Raw genomic sequence first — 17,478 nt, 5'->3', positions numbered from 1 at the left:
CAGCATTCCTAATGACCTAAATTTGAAAAGACAAGGAAAAAGCCACATACTAAATACGCTGAGCATAACCTTTGGCATTATTATTACTCTTGGAAGCAAGATTTAAATATAGCAGCCTATGAATTCTCTATTATTGTTGCTACACACTGAAGACTGTTCTAAAGAAATCGAACTGTCATGTCCAGGCTTTCTATCTCAAAGTGATAACCGGTCATTGTTAGAGAAACAACTGAATATAAAGAACATACCCAGCAGTTCTCAAAACCGTAATTAATAAGTGAACTTCCTTCAGTGTTCAAAAAGAGACTGAATTATTGTAACATCTAACAGAAAAATGGTTACTTTGCGTCATCATTATTATGGGGTAAGATGCTAGCCAGAAAGAGTGTAATAATATTCAATTCACTAAGACCTACTTATGTGAACTAGGACTTTCCACCATGACCCAATTAAAAATAAGGGAAAGAAACCAGCTCATCAGGGCAGTGACTACATGGGTAACACGGTGTTTGTATGTTTCAGATTGGGAAAGAATAATGACCCGGCTAGGATAACTGTCTCATTAAGAAAATCTTACCAATTACCACTTTTATATTTATTGGGGGCATTTTTGTCATATTTAAATATTAGTGAAATCATTTGGTATTGACTATGGTTTAACTGGTGTACTAAGCAAAAACATTTCATGAGATTTTGCTTCAGTTTTATACACATGTACACACACGAGTCATGATGTGAAATGTATTTCTTACATAGACTAGCAGTAGAAAGTTTGAAAAACAATACTTTAAAACCTAAGCTAATTTAAATAAAATATTTTTCTTACTGAAGTAAAAATAATTCACTCAACAAAATAAATCCCAGTTATAAATATACCTTTTGTATTGTCGAGCTTAGCAATGACTTTTTGTTCTGCAACATTCCAAATGATCACTAAGTTATCGGTACTGCCACTTGCAAACAGATCAGGGTTATGTGGACACCAAGAGAGAGCTGTGATTGTTTTTTTATGTTCAGACATAATTGCGTGAAGTTTGAATTCATTATAACGGTGATCCAACTAAAAAAAACATATAAATAAAACATTTCAGTGCTTCTTTTTAAGTTATACACTTTTCATTAATAATCACATTGTTTTTAAAAAGCTACATCCGTGAAAATTAGTACACCTACTACCATGATATGAACACATTTCAAGCCTTGGTCTACTTTCAAACGTGAACAGTATTCCATCAGAAGTAAATCCTTTTTGTAAAGTTTTTATTTTAATTCCAGTTAGCTGACATAGTTATATTAGTTCCGGGTGTACGATATAGCGATTCGACGCTTCCATACACCCCCTGGTGCTCATCATGACAGCACATCCCCAATCCCCTCACCCTCCTCGCCTCCATCAGTTTATTCTCTGTAATTGACATTGTTTCTTCATTTGTCTCCCTCTCTCTTATTTTTTCCCTTTGCTTGTTTTGTTTCTTAAATCCCACATACGAGTGGCATATGTCATTTGTCTTTCTCTGAGTTATTTCACCTAGCATGATACGCTCTAGCTCCATCCATGTTGTTGCAAATGGCAAGATTTCATTTTTTTTTTTATGGCTGAGTAACATTCCATTGTGTGTATATATATATTCTACTTCTTTATCCATTCATCAATCAATGGACACTCAGTCGGCTTCCATATCTTGCCTAATGTAAATAATGCTACTATAAACAAAGGGGTGCATGTATCCCTTGGAATTAGTGTTCTTATGATCTTTGGGTAAATACCCAACAGTGCAATTGCTGGCTGGATCACAGGATAGTCCTATTTTTAACTTTTTGAGGAACCTCCATACTGTTTTCCACAGTGGCTGCACCAGTTTGCATTCCCGCAAACAAGGCACGACTGTTCCTTTTTCTCCATATCCTCACCAACGCTTAGTGTTTCTTGAGTTTTTTTTTAGCCATCCTGACAGGTGTAACGTAATATCTCACTGTGGTTTTAATCTGCATCTTCCTGATAAGTTACGATGTATAGAAAAAAAAATCAGTTTTTAAAAAATAAGAGCATTGACATTAAACATAATTTATAAAAGGTAAAAATAACTGTACACTTAAATATGCATAATAATTCAGAGCTTTATATTTTCTACAGCTATATGTATTTATGAGGGAAAAACACTTGGTTTAGAATATTTTTTTCTGTAACTTTTCAATTAGATGTGAATGAAAAAATTTAGGTTAGAAAAATTAACTGGTGGGACTACACCAAAACAAGCTTTTGCAGAGTGAAGGAAACCACCACAAAATGAAAAGGCAACCTACTGAATGGAAGAAGGTATTTGCAAATGATATATCCAATAAGGAGTTAATACACAAAACATATAAAGGACTTCTACAACTCAACACCAAAAAACCAAATAATCTGATTTAAAATGGGCAGTGGACCTGAATAAACATCTTCCAACATACAGATGTCCAACAGACACAGGAAAAAAAAAATGCTGAACGTCACTCATCATCAGGGAAATGCAAATCAAAACCAGAATGAGTTATCACCTTATACCTGTCAGAATGGCTAAAATCAAAGACACAAGAAATAACAAGAGTTGAGAATGTGAAAAAAAAGGACCGCTGGTGGGAATGTAAATTGATACAGCCACCATGAAAACAGTATGGAAGTACCTCAAAAAACTAAAAAAAGAAATACCACATGATGTAGTAATTCCACTACTGGGTATTTACTCAAAGAAAATGAAAACGGCCCTATTTTTATTGTAGCATTATTTACAATAGCCAAGATATGGAAGCAACACAAGCATCTGTCTATAGATGAATGAATGGATAGGGGGCGCCTGGAATGTTCAGTCAGTTAAGCGTTGGGACTCCTGATCTGGGCTCAGGTCGTGATCTCACAGTTTGTGAGATCTGCACTGACAGTGTGGAGCCTGCTTGGGATTCTCTCTCTCCCACTCTCTCTGCGACCCTCTCCTACACACACACGCTCTCTCTCAAAAAAATAAACAAACTTTGAAAAAACAGATGAATGGATAAAGAAGATGTGGAATATTACCCAGTCATAAAAAAGAATGAAATCTTGCCATTTGTAATGACACAGCTGCAGACAGAGGGTATGATGCTAAGTGAAATAAGTCAGAGAAAGACAAGTATCATGTGATTTCACTTAGATATGGAACCTAAAATCAAAACAAACAACAAACAGAAAAACAGGCTCCTAAATACAGAGAGCAAACTGGTGGCTGCCAGAGGGGAGGTGAGTGGGGTCATGGGTGAAATAGATAAAGGGGATTAAGAGGTACAAACTTGCAGTTACAAAATAACTCATGGAGATGAAAAGTACAGCAGAGTGAATACAGTAATACTGTAATAACATTGTATGGTGACAGACGTTGACTACACTTACAATCACGATCAGTGAGTAACGTGAAAAACTGTTGAATCAATATGTTGTACACCTGAAACTAATATAACATTGAATGTTAATTATACTTCAACAAAAAAATCAGGTGAAACAAACCACCTGCTCATTATTACGTTAAGATGTCTGAAGTCTGCAGGACAATGTTATCACTGGACCTATTTTATGTTATCGCTTTTTGGATGGGGCATTTCGTTGTGTTCTTATATGGAAGTGAACAAAAGAAATAGCCTAATTTTCCTCTTTCCTTTGTAAATGCGCCATCAGCCAGTGCCTTTTCCTTTGTTACCTTTTTCAACATGTTTGGGATTACACCATATAGCCATTTGGTTGTACCTGGCTTTTCCTTTTAATACAATAATGAACCTTTCACACTGCTACTGGAGAGTGTTCCAAATCATTATTATATTAATTACTGATTACACCAATCTTTCTTCAACCTTATACTTGCAGTAAAATCCTGACTGCAACATGGCCTTCAATGCCCTACAACATCATGAACCTTGGCTATTTTGCAAGGCTCATTTGGTATCACGTTCTTGCTTGTTCACTCTGACCTTCCTGTTTCTCTATTACAGCAAAATCACATCTGCTTTAACGCCTGTTTGCTGTTCCCTTGGCCTTCAATGCTCTCCCCGTCTGTCTGCTCCTGGTTATTCATTCTTTCCTGTTCAGGTCTCAGTTCAAAACTGCCTCTTCACAGAGGTATTTTCTGACCACACTATCTAAATAAATTTATACACCCCTTCCCATGCGAAAACCTGTCCCCTAGCTGTATCCTTTTTTTAGTTGAGATACAGTTGACATGTAATATTAGTTTCAGGTCTACAACATAGTGATTCAACATTTGTATATACTGCTAAATGATCACTTAAGTCTAGCTGACTATCACCACACATAGTTATAATTTCTTTTTGTGCGACGATAAATGTTAAGATCCACTCTCAGAGCAACTTTCAAATATACAACAGAGTGCCATCAACTACATTCAACATGCTGTACAATGCATCCTCATGCCTTAGTTTCTAAAGTTTTGCCTTTTGACCACCCTCACCCATTTCTCCCTCACCGCACCCCCACCTCTGGCAACCACCAATCGATTCCCTGTATCTATGAGTTCAGTTTCATTTTGTTTTTTTTTTGTTTCAGACTCCACGTATAAGTGAGATCACACAGTATTTGTCTTTCTCTGACATATTTCACTGAGCATAACGCCCTCAAGTTTCATCCATACGGTAGCAAAGAGGGTTTCCTTCTTTTTATGGCTAACTACACACACATTTTCTTTATTATCCGTCCATTCATCAATGGACACTTTGGTGGCTTCCAAGTCTCAGCTATTGTAAATAATGCTGCCGTGAAAATGGGAGTGCATACATCTTTTCATTTCCTTCACATAAATGCTCAGAAGCAGAATTGCTAGGTCACATGGTAGTTCAGTTTTCAATTTTTTGAGAAACCCCCATAGAGTTTTCCACAGTGGCTGCACCAATTTACATTCCCATCAACAGGGCATGAGGGTTCCCTTTTCTCCACAGCCTCACCAACACTTGTTATTTCTTGTCTTTTTGAAAACAGCCATCCTAACAGGTGTGAGGTCATATCTCAGTGTGGTTTTGATTTGCATTTCCCTGGTGGTGAGGGATACTGAGATTTCTTTTCATGTGTCGGTTGGCAATCTGGAATCCCTCTTTGGAAAAATGTCAATTCAGATCCTCTGCCCATGTTTTAATCAGATCGTTTGCTTAATTTGCTATGGAGTCATACAAGTTCTTTATATGTTTTGGATGTTAACCCCTTATCAGATATATGATCTGCAAATATTTTCTCCCACTCCGTGGGCTGCCTTTGTATGTTGTTGGTTTCCTTTGCTTTGCAGAAGGATTTTAGTTTGGTGTCGTTCCACTTGTTAACTTTTGGTTTTGTTGCCTTTGATTTTGGTGTCAATGACTCTAGCATATTACCTATTTTTACATCTTTTGTAGAACGCATTTTGTCCTGAAACATTTATTTATTCATAAAATGACATATTTCACAGATTTCTCCCTGTCCCCTGTCCTTACTAAGAACATGAATTCAATGAGAAGAATGTGACTGGTTTGTTCAGAGCTGCATTCCTAGTGCCTAGTAATACTTGGCCAAAAGAAGTTCAGTTAATATTATTGAAAAAAGGAGGCATTATGCTTTTGTTTATCATTTAAGCAACTTTTAATTTTTGCTATCACAAATAATACTATAGCGAACACCTCTGTATCTAAAATTTTGACTAATGACCTAATTATCTCCAAAGGTTTTGTCTTCTATAATTTCTGTATCTCTTACTACCTGAACTTCAGCTATTCCTGAACAACTTTGGATGAAAATATTATTAGAGATAACCAAATACCAGTAGAGTTTTCATCTGATTAGTATTGTAGTTATAATAATCTTCAATTGTCCTGTTTAAATATTTAAGAATATTTCCTGTACATTTAAGAATGAACAGTTTTGTAAGTTTGATGTTATTCAGTGATTTATGTTACCTGTGGTAAATACTGTGAGAGTGTCTAATGTATCTAATAGAAGGACTGCTCTACAAGCTAGAAATCTTGTGGAGGAGTCTATAAATACAAACACATATGAAGAAGCTACAATGCACATCAATGATCTTTCCTGGATTTAGTACACAATTATCCAAGTAGTATCTTAAGCATGATATAGAATACTTACAGGGATTAATTTATTAATACATTCCTATTCTATTTACAATTAAGAGCCTGTACCATTACAATGAGCTAGGCCATAAATTATTTTTAGAGTAGTTAACACAATATATTATTGCATCATAATCCAACGGTTAAAGAAAAAGTTCTTATGGCATTTACAAGTATCATTTAATAGTTCCAAAAAATCTGATAAAACCTCAGCATCATTATAGAGAGTGTAACAGACAATCAGACTTTGACTGTACATTGACGCTGGGTGTGATTTAGTAAATATTCGTGTAGCATAATTTTCAAAGCATTTTGATTTAGATAATGACATTTAAAACAATACTGATTAATGGAAGTTGAATGTTAATGCCACCATTTAATATAAATGTAATTTTCTATTATACTTTGCAACAAGGTTTTACACTGAACTCTGTAATCAACTGTCACCCGAGTTTGTTTTAACTTCTAAATCAGAGTGATTTTTAGTTTGTTTCAGTCTTTAATGATACATAAACTTTCTTCATAGGGTTTTTATATTAATAATTTTACCTTAATCTTCCTAAATATTCAAGTCATAAAATGTCATCACAAAACTTAAGACACTTGCAAACATGAAAAAAATTGAGTTCTGCCTTCATCCACTTTCTGACCTTCTTTATTCCTTAGAGGAATAGTTTGCCTTGTCTAATACATTCTTCTTCTCTAAAAGGAAATAAGGCAAGAAGATAGGGACTTAAGACTAAGGGAGGAATTTTGTAGATCTTTGGGAAGGGGAAGCTTGGGAGGACATGGAAAGTGTGAAGGAGGCAGATGGGAAGAAAACGGGGGGGGGGGGGGTCAGTCAGCAGGCTTCTGCTGTCTTCTGTATGGGAAAGCAAAAAATTGTGAGTTATATGGAAATTGCAGTTTGGTGTGTATTTCTACAACTTTGAGTAATGGACTACATAAAATTGATATTGTGGGAAATTGGTTTATAGATTAATGCTGTTGTTTATTAAATTTTCAATAAACCTACAACACTGTTAGTAGTTAAAAGGATTTTTACTCCAGAATAATGCGATCATTTTTTTCACTGTTAACTGAAAATATGTTGGTGTTTCAAAATAACAAAAAAATGTATCACAAGAAAAACATTTAATGAGTCTTTATTAAATACCAGAGAGTGGGGCTCCTGGGTGGTTCGATCGGTTAAGCGTCCAACTTTGGCTCAGGTCATGATCTCACAGTTAGTGAGTTCGAGCCCTGCATCGGGCTCTGTGCTGACAGCTCAGAGCCTGGAGCCTGCTTTGGATTCTGTGTCTCCCTCTCTCTCTGCCCCTCCCCTGCTCATGCTCTCTCTCAAAAATAAACAATAAAAAATACTTTTAAAAAATACCAGAGAGTATGCATAACTTGAGAGTTCAAAGGTGAGGAAGTCTCATTCTGGTAAAGGGAAGCACTGAGACGGGCAGTATGTTTTATAAGATCCTTTGCTAATAAGACAGAGGAAAAAGCAGAATATGGAGAAGAGTTTATACTTCAACTGAGATCTGAAAGACAAGAAAATACTTTCTAAACAGGCAACACAGGCAAATGGAAAGAAATTAGTGTAAGCAAAGGCAAGATATACAAGAGTCTGAGATGTTTTGGAAAATACAATTATCATGGTATGCCTGGAACATAGGGTGAGAGGAGAGAGACAGAATGCTGGTAACACGATGTCATACCATGAAGTTAGGATTTCATAAAAGGGAACAAGGAAGAGCTGAAGATTGAAAATTTCAGATTTGCATTAAAGATGATTAATTACAATGAAGAATAAACTAGAGAGAGTCAAAGTAGAGGCAAAGAGGATATTGAGAGACTATTCGAAAAGTGTAGGTGACACAGTATAAAGAAGACAGTAACAGGTACAAAACACTAGGATGGCCCCTGCTCACCTTCAGTGAAAGAGGTGAGCAGAAGAGGGAGCCAAAGACAGCTAAGCTCTCCTGGCTGTGGCTCAGATGAAGGGCGCAGTGCTAACCCCAAATGTGGGCTCCGGGTCTGAGGAGGGAGACTGACTTGGACTGAAGAGGCATAAGGCACCTCTGCCTGGGGAAACTCAGAAGGCCACTAGCTCTGTAGATTGGGAACTGATAAGAGATGTCTGGATGGAGCTAGTTAACGGAAAAAAGGAGTTATAAAGGCTTGTATCCCAAGGATATCTCAAAATATATCTGCACTGTTTTTTTTTTTTTTTTTTTTTTTTTTTATTTTGGGGACAGAGAGAGAGACAGAGCATGAACGGGAGAGGGGCAGAGAGAGAGGGAGACACAGAATTGGAAACAGGCTCCAGGCTCCGAGCCATCAGCCCAGAGCCTGACGCGGGGCTCGAACCCACGGACCGCGAGATCGTGACCTGGCTGAAGTCGGACGCTTAACCGACTGCGCCACCCAGGCGCCCCTGCACTGTTTTTAATATAATGATCTCTAATGGATGATGCCTATTCTTCACCTGGTAAGATTTTATCATATGAAAGTTACTAAGCAAGGTCTGAAACTAATGAATAAACGAATTCCAATTATTTATATGGGAATATATTTTAAAAGAATTAAATTCTACTTGCTTGCCATTCATAAATGGGGAGCTCTTGGGGCACCTGGATGGCTCAATTAACCATCTGACTTTGACTCAGGTCATGATCTCACGGTTCGTGAATTCAAGCCCCACGTCAGGCTCTGTGCTGTCAGCTGGGAGCTTGGAGCCTGCTTCGGATTCTGCGCCTCCCTCTCTCTCTGGCCCTCCCCAGCTTGCACTGTATGTCCTTCTCTCAAAAATAAATAAACCTTAAAAAAATTAAAAAATAAATGGGGAGCTTTTAATTCTTGAAGAAATTCTTGCTGATGAAGCCGCATGAATGATTGTGAAATCAATTAAGATTCTTATAATTTAAAACTAGGAGATGAGCATTTTCTAAAAGCTTGACTTGTAAAACCAAAAAGCACTCAGCTTTTCATACCACAGGGATTTAAAAATACGTACTACTTAAATATTAACTTTACCTAACACAATTCGGAAATCAGAAAGAATCCACAGAATCTGACCTGATAAATATAGATGGCCAGGGTAGCACAGTACGCAAACCTGTCTCCATGGGCAGCGCAAACATCTTTGTTCCAAGGCTGACATCCAGCAGCTAGGAGTCCCACTTGCCTTACCTGGGACATGTTTGCCTTGAAAAACAAATTTGGAGAAATATCAGTCATTTCCATTATGCAACCAACTTAATTATTTTCCATCTATCTTCCTCAATCTTCATCTTTTTTAAAGAAATTTCTACGAGAACGATTCATCTCAGTGCATACTTTCAGAGAACAAGAGTTGAAATCCCCCAATGTCTAGAGACACCAAGGCAGGTCATTTCAGTTTGAAAAGCAAGAGATTATCAATGATAAATGACAAATGGCACCTGGCCAAGGAATGGGAACCCTACAGGACCCATGGGGACTACAGTGGAATACAGGTGCATGTTATATCTAAAGGGCTTGAGGGCCCCTGGAGAAAGGTCCTCCTCCCATGTGGCCAGATTTATGTAACTCTCCAGGGAAATGGAAGAATCTAGATTTTTGTGTAAAACCTAATGATTTCTAAACACTGGCAATACATTCAAGGCAGCAAATTCAAACGTAAAACACCGTGAGCCACTATTGGGGGGGACTGTGTGACCTCTGCCACAGAGCATCACTATTGTTACAGTGACTCAGCACCTTCACAAAAGCCACTTGAGGCACACAGGGCAGGTAGACAAGCTGCATTACCAATACTGCTCATTGCGAACAGGGGACAGAAGGAAGCTGGAAACTAGTGGTTGCAAGTTGTTGATGTGGCAGGACAGAGGCTGGTGGAGTCAACAGCCTGGAGATGCAGAATCAGCCTGGCTGGGACACAGGGACGGAGACCCGACTCCAAGCCAGCGGACGGCATGAGCTGGACTCAAGCATCTAAGCTCAGGTCTCTGCTTCTTCTAACAGAAACCCTGTGAACTAGGTTTTCCCTACCATCCCTCTCAGCCCAAAGGATTCTGTGAATCTACGCGGAAACTCTCTGGGATTCCGGAGAAGAGCAAACCAAGAGGGAGGCTGCTTCTAAGTCTACAATCGTTATGAAAATCCAAATACAGTAAAAACACGAAGACAGCAACAAAACCAAAAAACCTATTCTGAGTATTGCACTATATAGTTACCTAATGAATGGCATTCAAGAATAGATTAATTGGCCCAAAACAACTTTTTAAAGACAGAACCCAGACTATTATTAGATGTCTTTTCTAATATGGTAAAAAATATTGGTCTAAAAATGAGGTTTCTTAGTATAAGACAACCTTCACTAATACCACAAAGTTATACCATGCAAATATCAATTTTCCACTATTGTCAATTTCATATCTGATTAAAGTAAGGAAAAAATACAGCTAGCAATTATAATCTTAAAATATTTTTGAAAAAATAATATCTGGGAAATATGATAAATTTGGTTCGTGTTGACGAGTCTATCCCAGAGTCAGCATTTCATCACTATTTTATGTTCTTCAAAAGCTTTACATCATTTCAGCAGCGAAATGTTATTACCTTAACACCACACCTGAACTATCACATATATGAAAGATAAACACAGAAAGACATATACGTCTGACCTATGACACAATTCTTATAGGTACATGTTCAGTCTAGCCCCAGGAACCCTCCACCCCAACCTGCCTCTTCTCTTTCTATCCTGCCTAGTGGGTTAAAGCCAGCTACTCTGAACCAGTGACGCCTGGTACCATCACGGAAAAATAAAACACTGTCTCTTTACTACCTGCTTCCTTTTCAGTACAGGTGGAATGATGTCCTGACCATAACCCTTCAATTCTCCTTTATTTTAGTGCTCAGCAATTAATAAGTTCTAGTCAGTTCTATTATCTCCATTTTTATAAAGTTACTTTCTTCTTTATATCTTTTCTATTTCATATTCCCACTTTCTAGACAAGATCTCTTCATTTCCTCTTTCTTCCTCAAACCTATCTTCATCCCATCAAATCCCCTTATCAGGGTGGAACTAGTGGCTTAAAAAAAAAAAAAAAGTAAAACATTATCTAAAGTGAAAAATGGCATGATAAACAAACTGTGCCTTCAGTCTTTTGAGTGCTTAACTATAAAAATCTTCGTTCCTCCTCCCCTGGCACCTATATTTCCTCAGGCACTAACAGTCAGGACAAATGTTTTAAAATATACTTTACCTAACTAGTAATGTTACCACATTACTTTTCACTGAAAATATATATTATTTCAACCGCAGGGTGAATTAAGTAGGCTTTTGTATTTTATCTTTGGGATCCAAGATTAATATTAATAATGTTTGTGTGCAAATAAAAATGGTTTCTGATTTATGTTTAAGCAAATCTTGAATTTATATCTGGAAAAGAAACATAAGATTTAAACTAGCAGGTAAAACGGAATCATTTAAACATTTTTCACTTACTGCTCTTTTTTACTTTTTTTTAAATTAATAAACTGTTTTTAGAGCAGTTTTAGTTTCACAACAAAACAGAAGATTAGAGAGCGTTCCCACTCACTCCCTGACCCCCAATATGTACAAGGTCCCCCACCCATCTATCCCCCATCAGGTCAGTGCATTTGTTACAATGATGAACCTGCACTGACAACGTCATCACCCAAAGTCCAGGGTTTACATTAGGGCTCACTCCTGCTGTTATACACTCTATGCAGTTTGACAAATGCAGAAGGACATGTACCCACCCTTTTAGTATATTGTAGAGAAGAGATTCACTGTCCTAGAACTCCTCTATGTTCTGCCTATTCAGCTCTCCCTCTCTCAATAACTCCTGGCAAGCACGGATATCTCTGATCTCTCTGTAGTTTTGCCTTTTCCAGAGTGTCATATTGTTGTAATCATACAGTATGTAATCTTTTCAAATTGGCTTCTTTAACTTAGTAATATGCATTTAAGTTTCTGCCATGTCTTTTCATGGCCTGAAAGCTCATCTCTTTTTAGGAATGAAAAATACTCCCTGTTCTGGATGAACCACTTATTTATCCATCACCTCCTGAAAGACATCTTGGTTGCTTTCAAGTTTTAACAGTTACGAATAAAGCTACTATGGAGGTGCCTGGGTGGCTCAGTCGGTTAAGCGTCTGACTTCGACTCAGGTCATGATCTCACCATTCGTGAGTTCGAGCCCTGCGTCAGGCTCTGCGCTGACAGCTCAGAGCCTGGAGCCTGCTTCGGATTCTGTGTCTCCCTCTCTCTCTGCCCCTCCCCTGCTCATGCTTTCTTTCTCTCTCTCTCTCTCTCTCTCTGTGAAATAAACATTTAAAAAAACTTTTTTAAGCTGCTATAAAGCTGCACATATCCATGTGCAGGTTTCGTGTAAACTTAAGTTTTCAATTCATTTAGGCAAATAACAAGGGGTGCAAAAGGAGGTGACTGCTACATCCTGGTAAGAGCATGTTTACTTTATGGGGCACCTGGATGACTTTTGATTCTGGCTCAGCTCATAATCTCCCAGTTCCTGAGTTTTAGCCTCGTGTCATGCTCTGTGCCAACAGAAGCCTGCTTGGGCTTCTCTCTCTCCCCCTCTCTCTCTGCCCCTTCCTCTCCCTCTCAAAATAAACAAACATCTTTCAAAGAGAGTACGTACATCTTGTAAGAAACCATCAACCATGTGCACTCCCGCCAGAAGTAAGTGAAAGCAGCTACTGCTCTCCATCCTCAGTGGCCTGAATGTTGTCAGCGGTCCGGACATGCCAGCCTAGTAGGTATGTAGCAGGAATTCACTGTCGTTTTAATTTGGAATTCCCTGTGCTGGTCATCTTTCCATACACTTACATGTCATCTACCTTCTGAAGTGAAGTACCTGTGCAAGTCTTTGAATTTGCTAGAATGGCTCAGAGAACTCAGAGAAACATGTTACTTACTAGACTACTGGTGTATTATAAAAGGATGTAACTCAGGGAGAGCCAGATGGAAGAGAAGTATATGGCTCGGCACAGAATGAGGGGAAGGGCAAGGAGGTCCCATAGTCTCAGAGTGGGCCACATGTTTATCAAGTTGGGAAGGAAAACCCTTCCTTTGGAGTTTTCATGGAGGCTTCATTACAGAGGCAAGACCGATTAAATCATTGCCCAGGGGCAATCACTCAACCTCCAGGCCCTCTCCCCTCCAGGAGGTCAAGGGAGTAGGACTAAAAGTTCCAAGCCTCTAACCATACGGTTGGCTCAACCAGCGATCAGCCTCCACAGGCTTTTAAAGTCACCTAATTAACATAACAAGACACATTAATGGCTCTCAACGCTTGGGAAATCAGGTCATGTGAATGACCCAAAGTATTTTCTTATAAATCATGATACCGCAAAACATTATTATTGATTCAATTTCTTTAAAATGTAGGCCTACTCAGATTGCATAGTTTTCCTCTGTGAGTTTTGACAAATTGTGTCTTCAAAGAATTGGTCCATTTCATCCAGGTTATCAAATTTGTGGGTATAGAATCCTTTGTAGTATTCCTTTACCATCCTTTTAATGTCCATAGGCTATGCAGTGAGGTCCACTCTTTCATTACTGGTATTAGTAATATGTTCCTCCTTCTCTCTTTTCTTCTTAGTCTAGCTAAAGGCCTATAGATTTTGCTGATCTTTTCAAAGAAGCAGATGTTACTTTTCCTGATTTTCTACTTTTAATTTCACTGATTTCTGTTCCAATTTTTATTATTTCTTTTCCTCAGCTTACTTGAATTTAATTTGTTCTTTTTCGAGTTTTCTAAAGTAGAAGTTTAGGTGATTAATTTTAGATCTTCCTTCTTTTCTAATTATGCATTAAATGCTATAAATTTCCCTCTAGGCACTGCTTTGGCTGTTTCCCACAAATTACGTTAAGTCATATTTTCAATTTCATTCAGTCTAAAATACTTTTTAATTTACGAATTCTTCTCTGGGGTGCCTGGGTGGCTCAATCAGTTAAATGTCTGACTCTTGGTTTCGGCTCAGGTCGTGACCTCAAGGTTCGTGAGTTCCAGCCCCACATCGGGCTCTATGTTGACAGCACACAGTCTGCTTGGGATTCTCTCTCTCCTTCTGCCCCTTACCTACTTGTGCTCCCTCTCTCAAGATAAATGAACTGAAAAAAAATCTTTGATTATGTGTTATTTAGTTATTTAAAAGACCATGGCTTAGTGTCTAAGCATTTGGGGATTTTCAAGTTATGTTTCTGTTACCGATTTCTAGTCTGATTCCACTCATGTCTGAGAGGAGACCTCATATTATCTCCATACTTTTAAGCTGTTGAGATGTGTTTTATGGCCCAAAATACAGTCTATCTAGGTGAATGCTCCGTGGGAGCTTGGGAAGAATGTACAATCCGGTTTGGGGTGAAGTGCCTTAGAGACGGAAATTATATCCAGTTTACTGAAGATGCTAGAGTCCAACTACATTCTTAATGATTTTCTGTTGCTAGATCTGTTCAGTCTGACAAAGCATTGAAGTCTCCAACTATAATAGTGCACTCATCGATTTTTCTTTGCATTTCTATCGATTTTTTGCCTCATGTATTACAGTACTGTTATTAGGCGCATACACATTAAGGATTATGAGGTCTTCTTGGAGGAGTGACCCCTTCTTGGAGAGTGACTATGTACTGTCCCTCTTTATCCCTGCTGTGAATTCTGCTCTGTCTGAAATTAACAGACACACCCACTTCTTTTAATTAGTGCTAACATGGTATATCTTTCTTCATTCCTTTACTCTTTATATATGTCTTTATATTTAATGCAAGTTACTTATAGATAACATATAGTTGGGTCTCTGTCTTTTAATTAGTGGATTAGAGCATTAATGTCCAAAATAATTCTTCATGTACTTGGATCAGTATCTTCCATATTTTTACTGCTTCTTCCTTTTGTGGTTTCAACTGAACACTTTATATGATTCATTTTTTTTCTTAGCATATCAATTGTGTCTCATTTAAACATTTTTTGTGTGTGACTGTCCTAGAGTTTCTAATATACAACTCATCCAAGTCTACTTCCAAGGTAGTACTTCTCAGGTAGTATGGGTACCTTCTAATAACAAAATATCCCTAATTCCTCTCTCCATCCCTGTATGATCATTGTGATTCATTTCATTTATACATAAGCAACATAGCGTATATATGTGTGCTTGTATAAAAGTATAATCAAATACACTGTTGCTATTTTATTTTGAACACACTGATATTTGTTAACAAGATCAATTAAGAGTAAGAAAGATAAAAGTTTTTATTTTACCTTTAATTATACACTCTCCAATATTCTCCCTTTGTTTATACAGATCTGAGCTTTAAACCTTTATCACTAATTTTCTCCAAAGAACTTCTTTTGGGGTGCCTGGGTGGCTCAGTCGGTTGAGGATCTGACTCTTGGTTTCGGCTCAGGTCACGATCTCATGGTTCGTGAGTTCAAGCCCCAGATCGGGCTCCGCGCTGAACGCATGGAGCCTGCCTGGGATTCTCTCTTTCCCTCTCTCTTTGCCCCTCCTCTGCTTGCTCTCTCAAAATAAAGAAACTTCAAAAAAAATTAAAAAAAAAAAAAAAAAAAGAACTTCTTTTAACATTTGTTGCAACAAATTCCCTAATGGCAACAAATTCCCAAATTTTTGCCTGAGAGTCTTTATTTCTCCTTCGTTCATGGAAGAGAACTGCAGTGTTATCAGTACAGATTTCTAGGCTGGTATTTTATTTCTTGAACGCTCTTAATATTTCATTCCATTCTCTTCTTGCTGTCATGGTTTCTGAAAAGTTCAATTTAATTCTTATCCTTGCTTCTTTGGCTTTTTTCAAGATTTTCTTTTTTTTCTTTTTTCTTTTCTTTTTTTTTTTTTGCAGTTTGAATAGGATATATGATTTGTAGGTGTAGTTTTTTGTTTGTTTGGTTGTTTTGGCACTTACCAGGTTTTGTATCTTCTGTGCTTCCTGGATATGGAGTTTGCCGTCTGACATTAATCTGGGGAAATTCTAAGTCGCTATTGCTTCGATTGTTGCTTCTGCTCCTTTCTCTTCTTGTTCTGGTATTTCTAGTATGTACATGGTATGCCTTTTGCAGCGGCCCCATGGCTCTTGGTACTCTGTTCTGTTTTTCCCCATTCTTTTTTCTCTTTTCAGATTTGGAAGTCCCTACGGTGATATCCTCAAGCTTAGAAATTCTTTCTTCAGCCATATCCAGTCTGCTAATGAATTCACTACAGGACTTCTTCATTTGTTACCGTGTTCTGACTCTAGCATTTCTTTCCGATTCTTTTAGAATTTCCATCTCTCTGCTTCAATTATCCATCTGTTCTTGTATGTTGTCTATTTTTTTTAATTAAAGCCCTTGGCATATAACCACAGTTTCTTTAAATTCTTGGTCCGATAATTCCAACATTCCTGCCATATCTGACTCTTGTTCTGATTTTTTTTTTTTACTCCTTTCCAATAAATTGCTTCTGGTTTTTTGCTTGTTTGTTGGGTTTTGTTTTTGTTTTGGGGGGTTTTGGGGTTTTTTTTTGTTTTGTTTTTGCCTTTTAGTACGCCCTGTAATCTTTGAGAGGAGAACATGAATATAGTGATAAAAGGAACTGTGGTACGCAGACCTTTATAATGTAATGGTACATTGAGGGTGGAGAGGAAACATGAGGAAGCATTTGAAAGTGCTAAGATTAGGTCTCTGCCTTTTGGTGAGTCTATGCCTGTGGAATGTGAATTTTGCCTGTGATTCTTGGGGGTTTTTTATTCCCCAGGTGGGACATGAGGGGTACAGTGGGCTTGAGATAGCTATTTCCCTTCTGCCACACAGGGTAGGTTCTGAAATAACCAGCAAGTTAGGCTCTGGTAAAAGAGTTTCCCCTGAGAACACCCTTGCTAAGAACAAAATGCCTGGACATATTTCACAATACTTCCTTTTCCCCTCCCCCAGCCAGGAGCATGCAGGGATTTTCCCTGATCTCCATGGTGAAGGCCTAGTAGAGATCCTGGAGGTAAAAGCATGTAAGCATGGCAGCCTCCCTGGAACTTTTAACTCTCAGACTTGTCACAGGAGCCTCACAGCAATTCATCAATTAGTTCAGTTTTTCCTACCCTGGTTCTGCTTCCTGCAGAGGCTTTAGCTGGTGGGTCTCTGCTCCAGTAGGTTGCGAATTTCTGTAACTGCCTGTCAGTGTCTCCAGTGGTGTGAGAAGCAATCTGCCTTGTGATCTCACTTCTCTTAGAGATCTAAGAAGAGTTCTTGATTTTTCAGTTCGTTCAGCTTTGTATCATTTTAAGGATGAAATGAAGACTTCTAAGCTCCTTACCTGGCAGACTAGAAACCTAAAGTCCCTCTGCTAACTATTTATTAAAAA

General features: G+C 38.0%; 1 protein-coding gene across 10 annotated transcripts in view; it reads right to left on the bottom strand.

Annotated features, from left to right (window-relative positions):
* Positions 1-17,478, bottom strand: part of WDR17 (WD repeat domain 17) — a 108,376-nt gene that overhangs the window by 59,945 nt on the left and 30,953 nt on the right. For 8 of the 10 annotated variants that reach the window (XM_058719912.1, XM_058719906.1, XM_058719905.1 and 5 more), the window contains 2 exons: positions 9,178-9,306; positions 877-1,060 (listed from right to left, as the gene is read on the bottom strand). In XM_058719912.1, the coding sequence (XP_058575895.1) occupies positions 877-1,060; positions 9,178-9,300 (307 nt within the window). In that variant the 5' untranslated portion in view covers positions 9,301-9,306. The remainder of the gene's footprint in view (positions 1-876; positions 1,061-9,177; positions 9,307-17,478) is intronic. The other 2 variants (XM_058719914.1, XM_058719915.1) reach the window with 1 other exon arrangement.

Source organism: Neofelis nebulosa, chromosome 3 (genome assembly GCF_028018385.1).
Source record: "Neofelis nebulosa isolate mNeoNeb1 chromosome 3, mNeoNeb1.pri, whole genome shotgun sequence".
Lineage (NCBI taxonomy): Eukaryota > Metazoa > Chordata > Mammalia > Carnivora > Felidae > Neofelis > Neofelis nebulosa.
This window is presented reverse-complemented; position numbering and strand designations above follow the sequence as displayed.